Source organism: Oncorhynchus nerka, linkage group LG2 (assembly GCF_034236695.1).
Source record: "Oncorhynchus nerka isolate Pitt River linkage group LG2, Oner_Uvic_2.0, whole genome shotgun sequence".
NCBI lineage: Eukaryota > Metazoa > Chordata > Actinopteri > Salmoniformes > Salmonidae > Oncorhynchus > Oncorhynchus nerka.
Window position 1 is genome coordinate 51358277 of NC_088397.1, and position 20837 is coordinate 51379113.

The following is a 20837-nucleotide window of genomic DNA, read 5'->3' on the forward strand; positions in this document are numbered from 1 at the left end:
TGTCCCACAGTTCCAGACTTGGGAAGAAACAAATACATTTTAGCTTCATTACAATCTCAATTATTGGGACAACTTTGCTGTAGTCGTGTTTCTTAGCCGCAGTCGTTTTTGACAGTTGACTATTTGTAATGTTCAGATGTGTGTTATCAAATGTTTTTTTCTGTATTCTGTGTCTTTGGTAGGAGCCTCTGTTTGCTGGCAGGGTGATCTATGACCTGCTCTTCTTCTTCCTGGTCATCATCATCGTCCTCAACCTCATCTTCGGAGTCATCATCGACACCTTTGCCGACCTCAGGAGTGAAAAGCAAAAAAAAGAGGAAGTCCTGAAGACGACATGCTTTATCTGCGGTGAGTGGCCCTACCTGGACCTGGCTTGGCTCTTCTGGCCTGTGTCCAATGCTAGTGATCAGTGGGCTGACGCTCGGCCTGAGATTGTCTGCTAAGCTATCATGGTGGTAGCTACCATTTTGAGCTTGGGTTGGAATGACTAGTGGTTGTGGTCTGAAGAGTCGGAAGCAGTGCAATTTCAGAACAAGGTTTGCAGTGCAGCGAGCGTTGGAGGAGGATGAACAGACATTGCAGATGAGTGGTCTCAACCTGCACTTTAAGCCTGTCTGAGGCTGTTAATGTTGCATGCCTCACAGCTGGCCTGTGGCAGAATGGGGGCTGTTTTGCTCATCTCAGCAGTGTAAACAACAGAACGCCTTCTCTTCCCAGAACCAGAATGGTTAGTCATGGCTGATGTGTAGGAGTAACTTCCTCCTGTTGCCAATGCAGATTCTTGACCATGTTGTGCAATGCAATGGCAATGTACTGGATCACATCACCATATACAAACTATTACTGCAGCTTTAGTTACTGTAGCCTATCCATTTAAAAAAAAAATCCATTCCATGTTAGATATTGCAAGCATGATTGTAACAGGTTGGTGTTACTATAGGATGATTCCAAGCCAGTGGGAGGAGAGCATATATTTTTGTATCTCTTAACAAGCTTTTTACATTTGTATCATAAACCATTTTTTGGGGAAAATCATTATGAAATTGAGCATCTTAGGCCCTTTTTAGACCTATACATACATGCCTCCTGTAAGACCCTTGTATCTGTGAACGGTACATGATACAGACATAAAACATCTCGGTACATTATACTCTGAAATACACATTTTCACATTCAATTATTCAACATAAAAAATATGAATATCTCAAAACTACCCTTTTTGATTTAGCTTAGTTTTAGACATATTGTTTGTAACAAAATACTCTTCACACAAGTCATATTTCCAGGGTGGTACTTTTATCATATGATTAATTTTATACATAGAAATTGACATTATAGGTCAATAACCAATCACAGCCAAACAATAATTGATCATAACATACAACATCTAACGCTAAATTGATCATACCTTCAGAATTAGCAGAGAGCCCACTTTGGAAATGTCATGTACTTGTAGAGTATATTGTTCCAAACAATATGGGCTCTATTTCCGGCTGCCGTTAAGCCAGCACAATGGTCAAACACACTAATTTGCAATTGACCTGTTAAAGCCGACCCTCTTCTATTTCCCTAGTGCCAGGATTGGTAATTTCCCAGTTTTATATGAGCTCACTTGTTCTGAGGTGTGAGGGTTGGAAATATCTGAGATGTGTCCCTAAAAATGTGTGCCAAAGTGCCAGTTTCAGGCAGCACTGGTGGGGATATTTAAGACCAACCAAAAGCAGGTAACACGGTTGGTGATGGCATGGCTTTTGACAGCGGAAGCGCAGCCAATCCAGCCGTGATGCACAGTGCCCATAACAACAAGAGTTGTAAACCTCGTATTTAGAAACATACATTAGAAACAACATAGAAACAGTTTCTTTCATTTGATTAAAAACCAAGCATAGCGTCCCCTCTCGATGAAGGCATTTTTTATTCATCCTGCCAAATGCTTTTGCCAAGTAGTCAAGACTATCGATAAAGGGTTTGGCTCTTGAGACTGCTTTGAAATAAATCTTAATCACCTAAGCTTGATTAAAAGATCAAGTTTGGGAGCAGCAAAATATTGAGTGGACTTTTTTTTATCTATGTAGGCTATTGTACATTGCATTTACATTTAAGTCATTTAGCAGACGCTCTTATCCAGAGGGGAGAAGGAGAGAAAAGAAACACACACACAGGATACACACACACACAGGATAACTGTATCCGTAACACTCCCACCCTTAAAAGAGCAACCCTAGGGGTTGCGACTACAGTATTTCAATGAATACTCACAACAAAGCAACAACCTTGCAAAACATACAGAAATCATTTTCACACACGAGACAAAGCATCTGCCAACACATTATCAGAACCCTTTTTGTGGTGGATCTCCAAATTATAATTTTGTACAATCAGCGCCCAACGCATAAGGCGCTGGTTCTGGTTGTACATTCGGTGGAGAAAAACTAAGGGGTTATGGTCAGTATATACAATCACGGGTAGGGCACTGGAACCAATATATACTTCAAAGTATTGCAGAGCCAACAACAAAGCAAGAGCTTCTTGTTCTATTGTCGCATAGTTTGTTTGACATTTATTAAATTTACGTGAAAAATAACAAACGGGATGATCCACTCCACTCTTGTCCTGCTGCAGTAGAACCTCTGGCACTAGCATCTACCTCAAGTTTGAACGGTTGTTCAAAATCTGGGGCAGCAAGTACAGGTGTACTACATAAGAGTGCTTTCGCTGATTCAAAAGCTCTCTTACAATCAGGGGACCACACAAATGATCTAGCCGGACTAAGCAAATCGGTCAATGGAGCAACTACCGCAGATACATTTTTACAGAAGCTACGGTAGTAGCCAACCATCCATAAAAAGCGGCGTAGCTCTCGTCTGGTGGTAGGTGCAGGGAATGCAGTTATAGCCAAGACCTTGGCATCAACAGGGCGCACCTGTCCATGGCCAACCTCTTTACCGAGAAAGGTAACAGTAGCCTTCCCAAACTCGCACTTTGCCAAGTTCAGGGTTAGAGAAGCAGCTGCCAACCGTTCACATACTACCCTTAGAGAGTCAACATGATCTGACCACTCAGACGAATAAATCACTAGGTCATCAAGGTATGCACTACAATTAGGAACGCCAGCTAATACGGAGTTAACCAGTCGTTGGAAAGTGGCTGGTGCATTTCGCATCCCAAAAGCCATGACTGAGTACTGTAGGAAGTTGTCTGGGGTCACAAAGGCAGAAATCTCAGAAGCACGTGAAGTTAACGGAACCTGCCAGTAACCTTTTAAGAGGTCTAACTTAGTTACATACTTAGCAGCACCAATAGTGTCGATACAGTCGTCCAGTCGGGGTAACGGGAACGAATCTGGCATTGTGACAGAATTTACCTTTCGATAATCCGTACATAACCTGGACGTACCATCAGGTTTAGGAACCAGAATGCAAGGAGAACTCCAAGGGCTTGAACTTGGCTTAGCCAGGTCATTCTCCAACAAATATTTCACCTCATCCCTCATTATCTTCCTCTTGGAAGCGTTGATACGATATGGGTGTTGCTTGATAGGTGTAGCATTTCCAACAATAATGTCATGTTCCAACACATTTGTGCGAGTAGGAACGTCATTAAAGAGACATGGAAAACTGTGTAGTAGCCTCATAATATCATTGGCCTGTCCATCCGTTAAATGAACCAGACCGGATTGGATAGACAGCAGCATTTCTGAGTTGGGCAATCTAACACACTGCTGCTGAGTATTGCGCAACTCAAGCCATCAACATCATCAATATGACAGTCCACTATCATAGCAGTAGTAGCAGAGGAGACAGCAGTACCTTCCTCTGTTTTTGAACTCTCTAACTGTGTGATGGGTCGGGTGTGGTAAGCTTTCAACATGTTAATGTGACACACACGAGATTGGCGTTGTCTATCAGGAGTTTGAAGCACATAGTCAGTTTCACTTATTTTCTTTTCAATTAAATAAGGACCCGAGAAACGAGCTGACAGTGAAGATCCTGGAACAGGTAATAACACCAGTACTTGGTCACCTGGCTGTAGTGGACGAGAAACAGCCTCTTTATCATAGTGTCTTTTCATGCTCCTCTGTGAGGAAGACAGAGCTTCCTTTGCGAGAGCACAAGCTTGGTGTAGGCGCTCACGAAAGCGACTAACGTAGTCCAACACATTCTCATCTCTGGTACACAACTCTTGGGACAAGAACTGTTCTTTAAGGACTTTCATTGGTCCTCTCACTGTGTGACCAAACACCAGTTCAGCCGGGCTGAAACCTAGGGACTCCTGCACAGTTTCACGAGCAGCAAACAAAACTAGAGGAACTCCCTCATCCCAATCTGACACACGGTGCGTAATTGACAAGGATTTTAACACCTGCCTGAAGAGCTTGGATAGGAAATTGGTTCCTTGATCGCTTTGTACCACCCTAGGTAACCCGAATGTCGTGAATAATTTTATTAAGGCTTTACTCACTACCGGGGCTGTAATCCTTCTCAGAGGAATGGCCTCGGGGTATCTTGTAGCCATACACATTATCGTTAACAAAAACTGGTTACCCGATTTTGTCTTCGGTAACGGTCCGACACAATCAACCACCACATGCTCGAATGGTTCACCTATGACAGGTATGGGACAAAGAGGAGCGGGAGGAATAACCTGATTTGGTTTTGCTGTTATCTGACATGTGTGGCATGTCCGACAGAACTGAGCCACATCTTGTTTTAAACCCGGCCAAAAGAAATGTCGAAGGATCCGATCATAAGTTTTTGTGATTCCTAAATGACCAGACCACTGGTGATCATGAGCAAGGGATAACACATTTTGTCGAAAGGCTGTAGGAATCACTATTTGGTAAACAGCATTCCAATCTCCATCCGCGTCAACATGGGATTTCCATTTACGCATGAGGAGATTACCATCAATGAAGTAAGCCACGTTCTTCTTCTTCACATCTTCCAATGAGACAACACTAGAAAAACATTTAGCAAGCTTGTTGTCAACCTTTTGGTTAGCAATCAGCTGCTCACGAGTGACTGGTAACTGTATTGCATCAGCAATAAGTTCAACGTTCTTTGATTCTTTCCTGGGCTGTTGGTCAGAGGTGATCAGCTTCTCAGAGGTATCACACAATCCATCTTCTTGATCAACCTCTTTGAACAGAACAGTGTTCGACAAATCTATCTCGTCACCCTCTTGTCGTGCCTGAGCACGAGTGACAGCACAAGCGGGGAACACATGTGGATAACTCTGTGCCAGCTCATTAGAGAGAGAGTGGTCACTTTTATCCAATACTTCCAATACGGGTACTACCTTTCCTCCGGCAATATCGTTACCCATTATAAAGGTCACACCTTTCACTGGCAACATAGGGCGTACCCCCACTCTGAATATTCCACTGATTAACTCAGAGTGTACTTTCACAAAGTACAATGGCACTGGGACAAAACCCATTTCAATACCCTGCACTAACACACTGGAACCACAATATGTATCGTCAGATAAGGGCAACACATCAGACAATATAAACGACTGCGCCGCACCAGTATCTCTAAGGATTTTAACCGGATGCTGAGACGCTTCGTCATTCGTTAGGGACACAAATCCCTCGAAAATGAATGGTTCATAACTGCGGTCGGGGACTGAGACTTTCAAACTACACTTACCCTGAGGCACCTGTTTTGTTGCAGACCTCACAACCGTACGAATTAGAGCAACACCTGTTGGTGGCTTGGCACGAAGAGGCATCCCTTGTTTGCGTTTAAGCAGGAAGCAATCATTAATCATATGTCCTACTTTATGACAATAGAAACAGGGACGCTCATTCTTCTGGCGTGCTTGATATACTACTGCTGGCCGACTAGGGCTAAAGGTAGGAAACTCAGTGGCTCTACTCTCAGTTTGAACCGAAAACACACTCTTGTGCGTCAACACAAACTCGTCTGCCAACACAGACGCTTCTGCCAGGGAGGATACTTTCTGTTCGTTTAGGTAAACTACAATGCGTTCGGGTAAGCAATTTTTAAACTCTTCCAACAAGATTAACTCCCGGAGAGAGTTGAAATCAGTTACCTTACTAGCAGCATGCCATTTATCAAACAGATTTCCCTTGTCTCTAGCAAATTCCACATAAGTCTTACTAGAAGACTTTCTATGAGACCTAAATCTCTGTCGGTATGCCTCAGGCACAAGCTCATAGGCACGAAGAACAGTAGCTTTGACCACTTCATAATTCAAACTGTCCTCCAGAGGTAGCGCTGACAAAACCTCTTGGGCTTTACCAGTTAATTTACACTGAAGTAATAGGCACCATACCTCTTCAGGCCATTTCAATGCTACGGCTATACGCTCAAATACACAAAAATAGGAGTCAACCTCTGACTCTCTGAACAAAGGTACTAAGGCAATCTGCCTACTAATGTCAAACGTGTTTGAGGACACAGCAGGTGAGGACGGCTCACAAACAGGCACAGTAGGACCGGAGGCTAGCCTCGCTGTCTCTGCCTCCAGTTCCATCTGGCGCATTTTGAACTCCAATCTCCAAATGCCGTTGTTCTCGTTCTTTTTCTGCCTCTATTTTACACATCTCCAACTGGAGAGTCTCTCGCCTAATTTGGGCTCTCTCTTCCACCTCCAGTTGGAACTGTGCTAAACGGACATCCCTCCTGGCATCACCATTTGACAGTGGGGAGAGTGGATCAAAACGGGACAATGTGGCTGGTGTTTTAGCCTCTCCCTCATTATCAGACACCAATGGGCTTACAGGAGCAGCAACATCCCCTACACGGGTAGTAGACTCAGGCAGCGGTAACACAAGCACCTGCTCTTCCAACAATACATTTAATACTAGCCGTTTAACCTCCGCCTTAACTAAACTCTGCGGAATCGATACTGAATAATGGTCAGCCAAGGTCATTAAATCAACTCTACGACATTTGTCAAAAACCTCCCACGAAGGGTTATCCAAAAAGGATCTCAAATCAAAAGTAGTCATTTTACACTACTTCACAAGTGCCAAAGAAAATAGCAAACACTAATGCTACTTCAGCTATGACGCTCAACACTGAACTATACCACTACAACAATCTACATGAGCGGCATGGGTGTCAGTTATGACAGATCCCGGACGAGGCTCCACTTATGTTACGAATCCCTTTTGGCCCGACAGTCTAGGGGGGATGGTAATGAGACCCGTAACATAACTCATGCAAATTATTATTGTGACAAAGTAAAAGTGTGCACGAAATAACCACGACAACAGAAATCTACCGTCAAACTCCAGGTTTATTTATAAACACACGGTAATGGGGAGAGCAGGAAAAGGGGCTGAGCTGGACCCAAGAAAAGAAACAATAAGTATTCAAAAACACCCCTAAGCTAGACTAGCCTACTTTAACAACAGCTAACTAACTAACCAAAAATACAGTGGGTGGTCCGCCCAGTTCTAACTAGTGTATTTAACAAAGTTCACCTACGGGTAGTGTATGCCCATGGGCGACTTGTCTTGGTTTCCCCCTTTTCCCACCAGCAACAAACAAACACCATAACCAAAAACAATACTCACAGGTGATGACAGAGTGCTATGGAGGTGCTTTAAACAAAAGAGAGGTTAAGACACAAAGCGAGAGTGAAACACAGAGACCTACAAACATGGCATTTACAGAGAGATTGAGCGAGAGATTGAGCTAGAGATTGAGCTCTAGAGCAAACAAATGATGGGGTTTTTAAACCATGGGGAAGGAACTGTGATAGGGTAGGAAGTAGGAGGAGGTGTGTCTTCTGATTGATGATTGATTGTTGACTGATTGGAGAGTGATGGTTTTCACCTGTGAGGGGAGAAGGAGAGAAAAGAAACACACACACAGGATACACACACACACAGGATAACTGTATCCGTAACAGTCATATTCATCATCTCCAGCACCACCCCAACATCAACATATGTGACTCACCACCTGGATTCGGTCCTATGTAGCAAAATTTGAAATAGTGTTTTTGTTTTACATTGGATAAAAGCTACATAGTTTTTATCCAATGTATATCATACACTACAGTTAAGGAACAATGAAAAAGTAATTCTGCTTCGAAAGTTGATAAACTTGTAAACCCACATTGGCCCTTGAATGTTTTGGTATGCCAACTGGAGAGCTCTTCTTTGTCTACACCCATTCAGCATCTTTCACACCCTCTTAAGCTTTGGCCCCACCCATCTCTTTAAGGATTCACATGTGAGGCCATGTTCTACACAGAGTGAGTATTGTAGTAAACAACCAAAGATTTCAACACTAAAAGTGGTAAAAGCAGGAGCGTACAATAAGGAAACTCAAGGTAAAAATACACTATCTAGTACTTGGCCTACATCCTAAACTGACTTTGGTGCAGGTCATGTTGTTCTTCACTTTACTATCTCTGGTAAACACACACTATATCAAATACAATGTAAGTTTATTTGTCACATGCACAGGATACAGAAGGTATAAACAGAACAGTGAAGTGGTAACTTATATACACGACCGGTCAAATGTTTTAGAACACCTACTCATTCAAAGGTTTTTCTTTATTTTTACCATTTTCTACATTGTAGACATCAAAACTATGAAATTAACACGCATGGAATCATGTAGTAACCAAAAAAGTGTTAAACAAATCAATATATATTTTAGATTCTTCAAAGTAGCCACCCTTTGCCTTGATGACAGCTTTGCACACTCTTGCCATTCTCTCAAATAGCTTCATGAGGTTGTCACCTGGACTGCATTTCAATTAACAGGTGTGCCTTGTTAAAAGTTAATTTGTGGAATGTATTTATTTAATGCATTTGAGCCTATCAGTTGTGTTGTGACATGGTAGGGGTGGTATAAAGGAGATAGCCCTATTTGGTAAAAGACCAAGTCCATATTATGGCAAGAACAGCTCAAATAAGCAAATAGAAACAACAGTCCATCATTACTTTTAAGACATGAAGGTCAGTCAATACGGAAAATTTCAAGAACTTTGAAAGTTTTTGAAAGTGCAGTCGCAAAAACCATCAAGCGCTATGATGAAACTGGCTCTCATGAAGGCTGCCACAGGAATGGAAGACCCATAGTTACCTCTGCTGCAGAGGATAAATTCATTAAAGTTAGCAGTCTCATAATTTGCAGCCCAAATAAATGCTTCACAGAGTTCAAGTAACAGACACATCTCAATATCAACTGTTCAGATGAGACTGTGAATCAGTCCTTCATGGTCGAATTGCTGCAAAGAAACCACTACTAAAAGACACCAATAAGAAGAAGAGACTTGCTTTGGTCAAGAAACACGAGCAATGGACATTAGACCTGTGAAAATGTGTCCTTTGGTCTGGAGTCCAAATGTGAGATTTTTGGTTCCAACCTCCGTGTCTTTGTGAGATGAGGTGTGGGTGAACGGATGATCTCCGCATGTGTATTTCCCACCGTAAAGCATGGAGGAGGAGGTGTTATGGTGTGGGGGTGCTTTAATGGTGACACTGTCTGTGATTTATTTAGAATTCAAGGCACACTTAACCAGCATGGCTACCACAGCATTCTGCAGCGATACGCCATCCCATCTGGTTTGGGCTTAGTGGGACTATCATTTGTTTTTCAACAGGACAATGACCCCACACACATCCAGGGTGTGTAAGCGCTATTTTACCAAGAAGGAGAGTGATGGAGTGCTGCATCAGATGACCTGGCCTCCACAACCCCCGACTGTGGATTATTTCAACCAAAATAAGACGTTTGGGATGATTTGGACCGCAGAGTGAAGGAAAAGCAGCCAACAAGTACTCAGCATATGTGGGCACTCCTTCAAGACTGTTGGAAAAGCATTCCAAGCAAAGCTAGCTGATAGAATTCCAAGATTGTACAAACTGTCATCAAGTGTGGCTATTTGAAAAATCTTTGTTTAACACTTTTTTAGTTACTACGTGATTCCATATGTGTTATTTCATAGTGTTGATGTCTTCACTATTATTCTACAATTGTAGAAAAGAGTACAAATAAAGAAAAACCCTTGAATGAGTAAGTGTTCTTAGGACAGCGGAGTCAATCACCACCTTCCGGAGACACCTGAAACCCCACCTCTTTAAGGAATACCTAGGATAGGATAAAGTAATCCTTCTCACCCCCCTTAAAAGATTTAGATGCACTATTGTAAAGTGGCTGCTCCACTGGATGTCATAAGGTGAATGCACCAATTTGTAAGTCGCTCTGGATAAGAGCGTCTGCTAAATGACTTAAATGTAAATGTAATGTAATGTTCTAAAACTTTTGACCGGTAGTGTATTTGCATAGTAGCATTATCAAAAACAGAAAGTGTCCAAAAAATATATAGTTTTTAAAATATTTTAGAATTATTAGATGAAGCTTACCCAGACACACCTGGCTAACTTGATGGGTCATGTAATCATCTGACGAAGTGGAGTTTTTTGTTTAGACATCGCTAAACAATGAACCGGCATAATCCCATCTCAAACTGCTACCAATACAAACGTATTGTCATACAGTTTCTGTGGTATGAATCTGCAGGTAGCTAAAGCTAACCAACTAGGTTCAATTTTAGCTAGCTAACATTAGGCTATAACTAGCAATGCAAATGGTTTCTGATTCGAACAATAGTACTACACCGATCATACACGTAGCGTAACGTTAGCTAGCGAGCCAGCAAGCTAACGTTTGCTAGTTAGCGAACAGTAGGCTTTAACTTGCAATGAAAATTACTTTCTGCCAAAATTAGAAACATATCATTTCTGAAAATGTAGCTGAACTCTTACCCGTATACATGGATGAACGCTTCACATCAGACGGGAACCATTTAACTTAATTTTGTTTTGTAGCTTCATCTTGTTTGCCAGCGTTGTATCAAGTCACTCCGGTTCACACTGACTGTGACATGTGCATAAAGTAGCCCATCACAACTTTTTCCAACTGATCTGTCAATAGCACCTGCTAAATTCAGGGCATCAATGTTGTTGAGAAAAGTACCAAAACTTTTGTAGTTCTCGATGGCTAACATTATATCTTTCAAGATAGCCGTGGTAGAAAGGATTATCAACACATACTGAGCAGCTAAAGTTATAGACAGAAGCACGCTACATGGTAGACCAATCCAAAGTCATCTCCCGGCATGTCCAGCCCATCCATTATCTCAGCCAATTCATGGCTAGCAGGAAGGTTCCTGTCTTTTTCCGTGGCTAAACCAAATACGCTCGTAATTTAACAATTTTATTTGTATTTACAGACGGAATACAAGTTTGTTATTAAGGCACAAGAAAGTTCACAGGAAGTTCACCGAGGTCATTTCTGCAAAGACATTCAAATGCCTCTCCTGTGAAGTAGTGATGTGTGACATACGCCTAGCTTCCTGAAATGGGTCATGTGAAAATGGCACGTTTCTATGTTTTGTAGTAAAAAGAGATAGAAGAAACGTGTTTCCAATGACATCGTCGGTGTGCATCATGTGATTTTAACCAATTATGAGTAGGCATTGCGTACTAATTGCCTACTAATTGGTTGATAATGTCATTGGAAAGACTTATCTTCCTCTTATCTTTTTTACTACAAAACATATAAATGCACCATTTGCACACATGTTGATGTTTGGGTAGTGCTGGGGATGATCAATATGAACATTTAAAAAAAATATTTTCCTTTAAGCCATGAATTGATTGATTTGGCCAGTGAGTGGCCAAGCCCTCGTCACACCTATCATTTATTTATTCATCAAAACAGAGCCCTTTCGTGCCACCACCAGCTATTGCACTCATAATTCCAGCATTGAAAATGACAAGAATATTTCTGAAACACTACTGCCTGCCCTAAAACTGACCGTTGCTTTAGGTTTGTTAAAATCAAACACTGTGTCTTAAAATTAACAAATCTAAAAGTGTAGTTTGGAGATATTATGTTTTAATGTTTATTAAATGAATGTGGGAAAAAAAATCAGAAACGAAACATAATGCATATTTTAGGGCACACTATGATGAGTATATTGACACTAAGATTTTGTCTGTATCATGTGTGTTTTACAGATCATAGGGTCTTACAGGAGCCATGTATAGGTCTGAAAGGGGCCTAAAATGTACACTTTCATAGGGATTTTCTCCAAGTGGTTTGTGATGCAAATGTAAAAAGCTTTTCAAACATCCTTCCTCCAGATGAAGATCCTATGTGAAAATTGCCAGAACAATCTGAGATACCAAAGATATTTTGAATCACCCATTTAGCAGACGCTTTTATGCAGAAAGCGACCTACAATCATGTGTGCAAACATTGTATGTATAGGTGGCACCGTAGGACAAAGGGGAATGTAAAAAAAAAACTAGCTTATGTGAGACATTGAGAACCTGTTGAGTGTTAAGTCCCTTGGCCTATTCTATTCTCCCTCTGAAATGCATTGTGTTCTTTTCTCCAATGACGCAACTTCCCCGTGCTATTGTTGTGCAGTCAGTCATTCCAACTAAGGTCATGACAATCACCAGACTCATAATGATTGACCCATTATTGCCACACATGCATTGTTTACAGATGAGGAATGCAGTAACTGCCATGCATTTGTGTCTGCTTATTTGACCATTTGTTTTTTATATGTCCCCTCGTGTGCAGGCCTGGAAAGGGACAAGTTTGACAACAAGACAGTGACATTTGAAGAGCACATCAAGGTGGAGCACAACATGTGGCACTACCTGTTCTTCATAGTGCTGGTGAAAGTGAAGGACTCCACAGAGTACACAGGACCAGAGAGCTACGTCGCTGAGATGATCAGGGTACGACTAGACTACTACGCATAGTACCAGCCAGCTTATTACGAATGAGATTCTTGATTTTATACATCAAAATAGGCAGGGATGTGGTCATAAATATATCTCGAACAGGGAGTTTGCAGTTCTGCATGACTTCATCAGAGAGGCTCACATATCTGAGCTTTGATCAAATGTGTCTCCTGAGAATGCAGGTCAGCTCCTATACTAGATAAAGAAAGACATTTTGGCATGCAGTTAAATATCTCTGTCCCGTGGCGAAAATACATCTAAAACTAAAAAAATCTTCAGAAATAGAAAACCACAAGCACCAATACATTGTCGACTTTTTAAAAGTCATCCTCCACCCTGTTTTACCGTGTTACACCATCTGGTCCATCGATATCGCCCCTGTCTGGTTACTGCCAGGAGGTAGCCTCGTGATAGCTGCTGAACAGTGTGGGAAACCCCTCCCTCCCACAATGTCTGCTGTGTCTCCTATGCCAACCAGGCCTGAGGTTATTGCACTGAAGACCTAATTACCTACTCTTCCAACGGCATGGAGGCATCTCGAACACATACATTGACATTTAGACTGAAGAACTCCACGGGAGGTAGTTAATTCCTTGGTGTCTTTAGAATTGTTTAAAAATATGTTGTTGCTCGATGAGTTTTGTTCAAATTCTGTTCTTGAATGTCCATTGCTATTTTAGTGATTTCATGGAGAATTATAGCTGTCAAAGGAAAGCCCCTTCTTCAACAGTGGTAACTTTCCTGATGCAGTTGTGCTGTTGTTGACTTCTGACACAGTTTTCAGGCACTATTTGGCCCAGTTCTGTCTCTCGGTTTGAGGTGCGCTGCGAGGTCTTATGAGGAGTCATCTGATTTGGGATTAACTAACCCCCTCTTAGCCTTGGACCCTACTGAGCCAAACAGAGCTTGTCGGGGACACATTGTGGTCCAAAGGAGGATTTAAAGTGACCTCTGCTTGAGAGAGGGCACATGGTGTGTTAGAATCCACTGACCCGTCAACTCGAACAGTGAACCACAACTGGACTCATGCAACATGTTTGATCATGTGGGGCCTCCTGCTCTGGATTGGGAGCTAAATTAGGTGTCTGCAGCACGGCTCTCGGCAGAGCTCAGACATGGTAATTTACTGAAGAAGCTGAGTTTAGAGAATTCACAGCTTAGATGTTAGCTCTCCAGCATCAGGAGGTTCATGCATGTCTGCATGCAGGCTCTGGGCTATTAATGGATCAAAACTTTTACCAAGAACTAAGTTAATAGCTTGTATGTGTGTATATGTGTGGGTATACAGTTGAAGTCGGAAGTTTACATACACCTTAGTCAAATACATTTAAACTCAGTTTTTCACAATTCCTGACATTTAATCTTAGTAAAATATCCATGTTTTAGGTCAGTTAGGATCACCACTTTCTTTTAAGAATTTGAAATGTCAGAATAATAGTAGAGATAATTATTTATTTCAGCTTTTATTTCTTCACATTCCCAGTGGGTCAGAAGTTTACATACACTCAATTAGTATTTGGTAGCATTGCCTTTAAATTGTTTAACTTGGGTCAAATGTTTTGGGTATCCTTCCATAAGCTTCCCACAATAAATTGGGTGAATTTTGGCCCATTCCTCCTGACAGAGCTGGTGTAGCTGACTCAGGTTTGTAGGTCTCCTTGTTCGCACACGCTTTTTCAGTTCTGCCCACACATTTTCTATAGGATTGAGGTCAGGCCTTTGTGATGGCCACTCCAATACCTTGACTTTGTTGTCCTTAAGCCATTTTTCCACAACTTTGGAAGTATGCTTGGAGTCATTGTCCATTTGGAAGACCCATTTGTGACCAAACCTTAACTTCCTGACTGATCTCTTGAGATGTTGCTTCAATATATCCACATAATTGTCAGTCCTCATGAATCATTCTATTTTGTGAAGTGCACCAGGCCCTCCTGCAGCAAAGCACCCCCACAACATGCTGCCACCCCTGTGCTTCACGGTTGGGATGGTGTTCTTCGGCTTGCAAGACTCCCCCCTTTTCCAACAAACATAACGATGGCCATTATTGCCAAACAATTCTATTTTTGTTTCATCAGACCAGAGGACATTTCTCCAAAAAGTACAATCTTTGTCCACATGTGCAGTAGCAAAACCGTAGCTAGATACTTTTGTACCTGTTTCCTCCAGCATCTTCACAAGGTCCTTTGCTGTTGTTCTGGAATTGATTTGCACTTTTCACACCAAAGTACGTTCATCTCTAGGAGACAGAACGCATTTCCTTCCTGAGCGTTATGACGGCTGCGTGGCCCCATGGTGTTTATACTTGCGTACTATTGTTTGTACAGATTAACGTGGTACCTTCAGGCGTTTGGAAATTGCTCCTAAGAATTAACCAGACTTGTGGATGTCTACAATTTTTTTTCTGAGGTCTTGGCTGATTTATTTTGATTTTCCGTTGATGTCAAGCAAAGAGGCACTGCATAGGCCTTGAAGGTAGGCCTTGAAATGCATCCACAGGTACAGCTCCAATTGACTCAAATGATGTCAATTAGCCAATCAGAAGCTTCTAAAGCCATGACATCATTTTCTGGAATTCTCCAAGCTGTTTAAAGCCACAGTCAACTTAGTGTATGTAAACTTCTGACCCACTGGAATTGTGATACAGTGAATTATAAGTGAAATAATCTGTTTGTAAGCAATTGTTGGAAAAATTAATTGTGTCATGCACAAAGTGGATGTCCTAACCGACTTGCCAAAGCTATAGTTTGTTAACAAGAAATTTGTGCAGTGGTTGAAAAACAAGTTTTAATGACCTAAGTGTATGTAAACTTCCGACTTCAACTGTATATATGTGTGTCTGTGTATATATGCTGAAAGAAAGGAAATTATTTTTGACCATTAAAATAACATTAAATTGATCAGAAATACAGTGTAGACATTGTGAATGATGTAAATGACTATTGTAGCTGGAAACGGCTGATTTTTAATGGAATATCTACATAGGCGTCAGAGACCCATTATCAGCAACCATCACTCCTGTGTTCCAATGGCACGGTGTGTTAGCTAATCCAAGTTTATAATTTTAAAAGGCTAATTGATCATTATAAAACCCTTTTGCAATTATGTTAGCACAGCTGAAAACTGTTGTCTGGATTAAAGAAGCAATAAAACTGGCCTTCTTTAGACTAGTTGAGTATCTGGAGCATCAGCATTTTTGGGTTCGATTACAGGCTCAAAATGGCCAGAAACAAAGACTTTTCTTCCGAAACTCGTCAGTCTATTTTTGTTCTGAGAATTGAAGGCTATTCCTTGACAGAAATTGCCAAGAAACTGAAGATCTCGTACAACGCTGTGTCCTACTCGCTTCACAGAACAGCGCAAATGGTCTCTAACCAGAATAGAAAAAGGGGTGGGAGGCCCCGGTGCACAACTAAGCAAGAGGACAAGTGCATTAGAGTGTCTAGTTTGAGAAACAAATGTCTCACAAGTCCTCAACTGGCAGCTTCATTAAATAGTACCCGCAAAACACCAGTCTCAACGTCAACAGTGAAGAGGAGACTCCGGGATTCTGGCCTTCTAGGCTGGTGTTTTGCGGGTACTATTTAATGAAGCTGCCAGTTTAGGACTTGTGATGCATCTATTACAGCCTTATTCTAAAAATGATTAAATAAAAAGTGTTCCTCATCAATCTTCACACAATACCTCATAATGACGAAGTGAAAACAGGTTTTTAGACATATTTGCACATTTATTTAAAAACAAATGTTTTAAATGCTTTTTAAACATAAGTATTCAGACCCTTTGCTATGAGACTCGAAATTGAGCTCAGGTGCATCCTGTTTCCATTGATCATCCTTGAGATGTTTCTACAACTTGATTGGAGTCCAGCTGTGGTAAATTCAATTGATTGGACATGATTTGGAACGGCACACACCTGTCTATATAAGGTCCGACAGTTGACAGTGCATTTCAGAGCAAAAACCAAGCCATCAGGTCTAAGGAATTGTCCGTAGAGCTCAGAGACAGCGATTACAGCTTTGAGTCTTCTTGGATATGACACTACAAGCTTGGTCCAACTGTATTTGTGTAGTTTCTCCTCTGCACATCCTCTCAATCTCTGTCTGGTTTGATGGGGAGCATCACTGCACAGCTATTTTCAGGTCTCTCCAGAGATGTTCGATCGGGTTAAAGTCTGGGCTCTGGCTGAGCCACTCAAGGACATTCAGAGACTTGTCCCGAAGCCACTCCTGCGTTGCCTTGGCTGTGTGTTTAGGGTCGTTGTCCTGTTGGAAGGTGAACCTTCGCCCCAGTCGGAGGTCCTGAGCCCTCTCAAGCAGGTTTTCATCAATCTCTTCGTACTTTGCTCTTTTCGTCTTTCCCTTGATCCTGACTAGTCTCCCAGTCCCTGTCACTGAAAAACATCACCACGGTATGCTGCTGCTGCCACCACCATGCTAGGTTTCCTCCAGACATGACGCTTGGCATTCAGGCCAAAGAGTTCAATCTTGGTTTCATCAGACCAGAGAATGTTGTTTCTCATGGTCTGAGAGTCCTTTAGGTGACTTTTGGCAAATTCCAAGCGAGCTGTCATGTGTCTTTTAACTGAGATGTGGTTTCTGTCTGGAAACTGGTCGGATTGGTGGAGTGCTGCAGAGATGGTTGTCCTTCTGGAAGGTTCTCCCATCTCCACAGAGGAACTCTGGAGTTCTGTCAGAGTGACCATCGGGTTCTTGGTCACCTCCCAGACCAAGGCCCTTCTTCCCCAATTGCTCAGTTTGGCCGGGCGACCAGGTTTAGGAAGTCTAGTTGATTCCAAACTTTTTCCATTTTAAAAATGATGGAGGTCACTATGTTCTTGGGGACCTTCAGTGCTGCAGAAATAGTTTGGTACCCTTCTCCAGATCTGTGCCTCGACACAATCCTGTCTTGGAGCTCTATGGACAATACCTTCCACCTCATGGCTTGGTTTATGCTCTGACATGCACTGTCAACTGTGGGATTTTTATAGACAGGTGTGTGCCTTTACAAATCATATAGAATCAGTTGAATTGACCACAGGTGGACCCCAATCAAGTTGTAGAAACATCTCAAGAACGATCAATGGAAACAGGATGCACCTTAGCTCATTTTCAAGTCTCATAGCAAAGGGTCTAAATACTTATGTAAATGTGATATTTCTGTTCTTTATTTTACATGAATTAGCAAAGAAATCTAAAAACCTGTTTTTGCTTTCTCATTATTCGGTATTGTATGTAGATTGATGAGACAAAACAAACAATTTAGTACATTTTAGAATAAGGCTGTAACATAACAAAATGTTGAAAAAGTCAAGGGGTCTGAATATTTTCTGAATGCATTGCATGTAAAATGTACATGCAAAATGTGTGTATATGTTCGCAAGAAAGCTGTAAAAAAGCAAGAGGGGGATCTCCGAAGAGGGGGATGGATTAATAAAAGAAAATACATGTTTGAGCTTTTAGAATCTGAGAAGTGGAGGAATCGGTCACATTAGTTATCCTCTTATGATGTCACAACTCAACACAGGAGATCTTTCTTCTTCATTTGACATGGTAGAGGAAAAGGCGCCCTATGTTGGTGTAATAGGCTTAATACTGTATAATAGTTCTATTGATACATTTCCCCTTCTTTCTCCCCTGGTTACCCTAACAAGCATGACAGTGTCTCATGATGATGCTGTCTGAAGTGGTGAAGACACCTCATATGCACAGAGGGGATTTAAGAGATCAGGGGGTGTAGATAGAAGTCAGACAAGTCTGACAATGACTGGGACTGACGTCAATTGCAGAAAGCCTTGGCTGAAGTGTCGGGTTGAAGGCTTACATTTATATTGCTTGACTTGGGTACGCCAGAATCTGTTGCCCTCATTATTATTGCGGCCCATGCTCGCTGCGCCAAGATGCATCCACATCGTGATTTGAACTTTGAATCGCATTGATAAGAGAATGCTTTAGAGGCATTTCAGAAGAAGGGGAGTGAGAAGGAGTTTTCCCATTGTGTTTTGCACATTGTTTCTAATTGTTTGTTTGGTCTATTTTGAAATGTGATCTGTTTCTTTAAATTGTGTGGAAGAGTAGTAGATGTGGTGGGTTGTCAGTATGTCAGGTGGCCTGTGGCTTGCCTGTGACGTTTCTGTTGCTGTCAAAACCACACAGCATCCTGTTTCTCTGTCATGGCCCTTGTGGTTTTAATAATGGAAAATGAATTTCTGTCATTTCCATTGAGCTACTGTGAAGATGAATTTAATGTCAGCGGTGACATCGGCCTGAGACTTACTGGAAGTGTTTTCACTTGTAAACACTGAGAAAGGAAAAGGGGTTTTGGGGGGCTGGGCTGTCAAACTGACTCTTGACACAGACAGCAAAGGGCAGGATGATCAATCTTGCTGTACTGCACGCCTCTGCCCCTTTCTCATCCAAGTCAAGCCTGGCACTTTGATTACAAATGGATTTCAGACAAATAATGTTGACACGACTTTACTTATGTCATTATGTCTGAGCTATACATTCTTTTTCTTGAAGGATTTGTTTCTACGTTCAGCAGTACACTAGCAGAGCAATCTAGTATACTGTGTCTGTGCATTTCTAGTCTATTATAGTAGGTAGATGTCCAATACAGAGTACGCATGTACATGATCACATGTGGGAAAGCAGCATTGTGCTGCGAGGAGGGTGTGGGGTTGAGCATGCACACAGCTCTTCTTTCCTCATCTCAGAATGAGTCTCTGTGTGATTCCCCTGTCCTGCTGTTTGTCTGACCTAGGACTAGCCTGTGGCCCATGCAGCCGCCACTCTTGCCCCCGCATCTCAGACTACACCACTGAAACCCAGGGACTTTTCCAGCCATGCAGCTGTGCTCACAACCAGCGACAGTGCAGGTGCTACCCAGCACGCTCCTGTTCAAGCACACAATCTACTGTTCGGTTTGTAGTTAAGCTAACTGTAATGCTATTTTGTAGGGTCTGGGAGTGCACATGCATGTACATGTAGCTAAAGGAGTGACTATTTTTTAATGGTGTGCATCTACCAACGTGTGTTTTTGTTGATGGGACTTCCAGACAGACCTATTCACACAGCCTCCGTTTGTTTGAGGGTAGGTTCAGACAGTGCACAATAACATTGGTATGTAGTGGCCAAGTGCTGGAGGAGATGGAGGGGTGACAGAATGTGCTCAGAGTGGCCCTTTGCCGCTCGCCTGGATGAACGCAGCGACCCTTTCACTGGCTCAAGACTCTGAAGTGACTGGCCGTCACACTTACTGTGTTCTCCACGCGTAAACGTTTGTGCACTAGGTGCGCTGGGCATGCCTTGTACAGTATGTTTTCCATTTTATATTTTTAGAAGCCATCAGTTTAGTCATGCGATTCCACTCGGGTAGAGCAGATTAGCATAAGAAATTAATTGAGAGGTATTGACTGATTGATAGCTGTGGTGTTTTGATGTGTACTGTAGGCTACACACCAAGGAGGAGCGTGGAAACATTTTACAAATGAGGAAAGAGGCAAAGAGTTGTTACAAATCACTGTGGATGACTTGAGACGTTTTTCTTACCTCAACTATTTAGATGTGAAACTAATCAGTGGTGGCATTTGGAAAATTCAAGCAATTCTCATTTTGTCACTTTAGGGGTGTGTTGTGTTAAACTCCACATTGCCACCGAAGAGGAAGTTTACATGCAACAATATACCACATTAATGAAATGGGGAACTCAGCCTTATATTGCTAGTTAAGTCTGAGTAAATGTTCCTCTATTCGGCCCTCACACATCCAACCTGACTGTGTTATTGTATAATTAGATCATCATTTTTTTAAAGGAAGTTGTCTCGGTAAGTTTGAACTCCCTGGTATGGAAAGTCCCCAACATTAATTCTATTACATTTTATTATAGGCTTGATAAGTGCACAAAGACATACAGACAGAGACAGAGACAGAGACAGAGACAGAGACAGAGACAGACAGACAGACAGACAGACAGACAGACAGACAGACAGACAGACAGACAGACAGACAGACAGACAGACAGACAGACAGACAGACAGACAGACAGACAAAGAGGGATTGAGAGAAACACAAGTCAAAGA

The 20837-nt window shown here is 42.0% G+C and overlaps 1 protein-coding gene across 3 annotated transcripts in view; it reads left to right on the forward strand.

Moving 5' to 3' along the window:
• The window catches only part of LOC115137202 (inositol 1,4,5-trisphosphate receptor type 1-like), a 156219-nt gene that overhangs the window by 130768 nt on the left and 4614 nt on the right, over positions 1-20837 (forward strand). For all 3 annotated transcript variants that reach the window (XM_065027815.1, XM_029673420.2, XM_065027808.1), the window contains 2 exons: positions 183-348; positions 12594-12754. In XM_065027815.1, coding sequence (XP_064883887.1) covers positions 183-348; positions 12594-12754 — 327 coding nt within the window. The remainder of the gene's footprint in view (positions 1-182; positions 349-12593; positions 12755-20837) is intronic.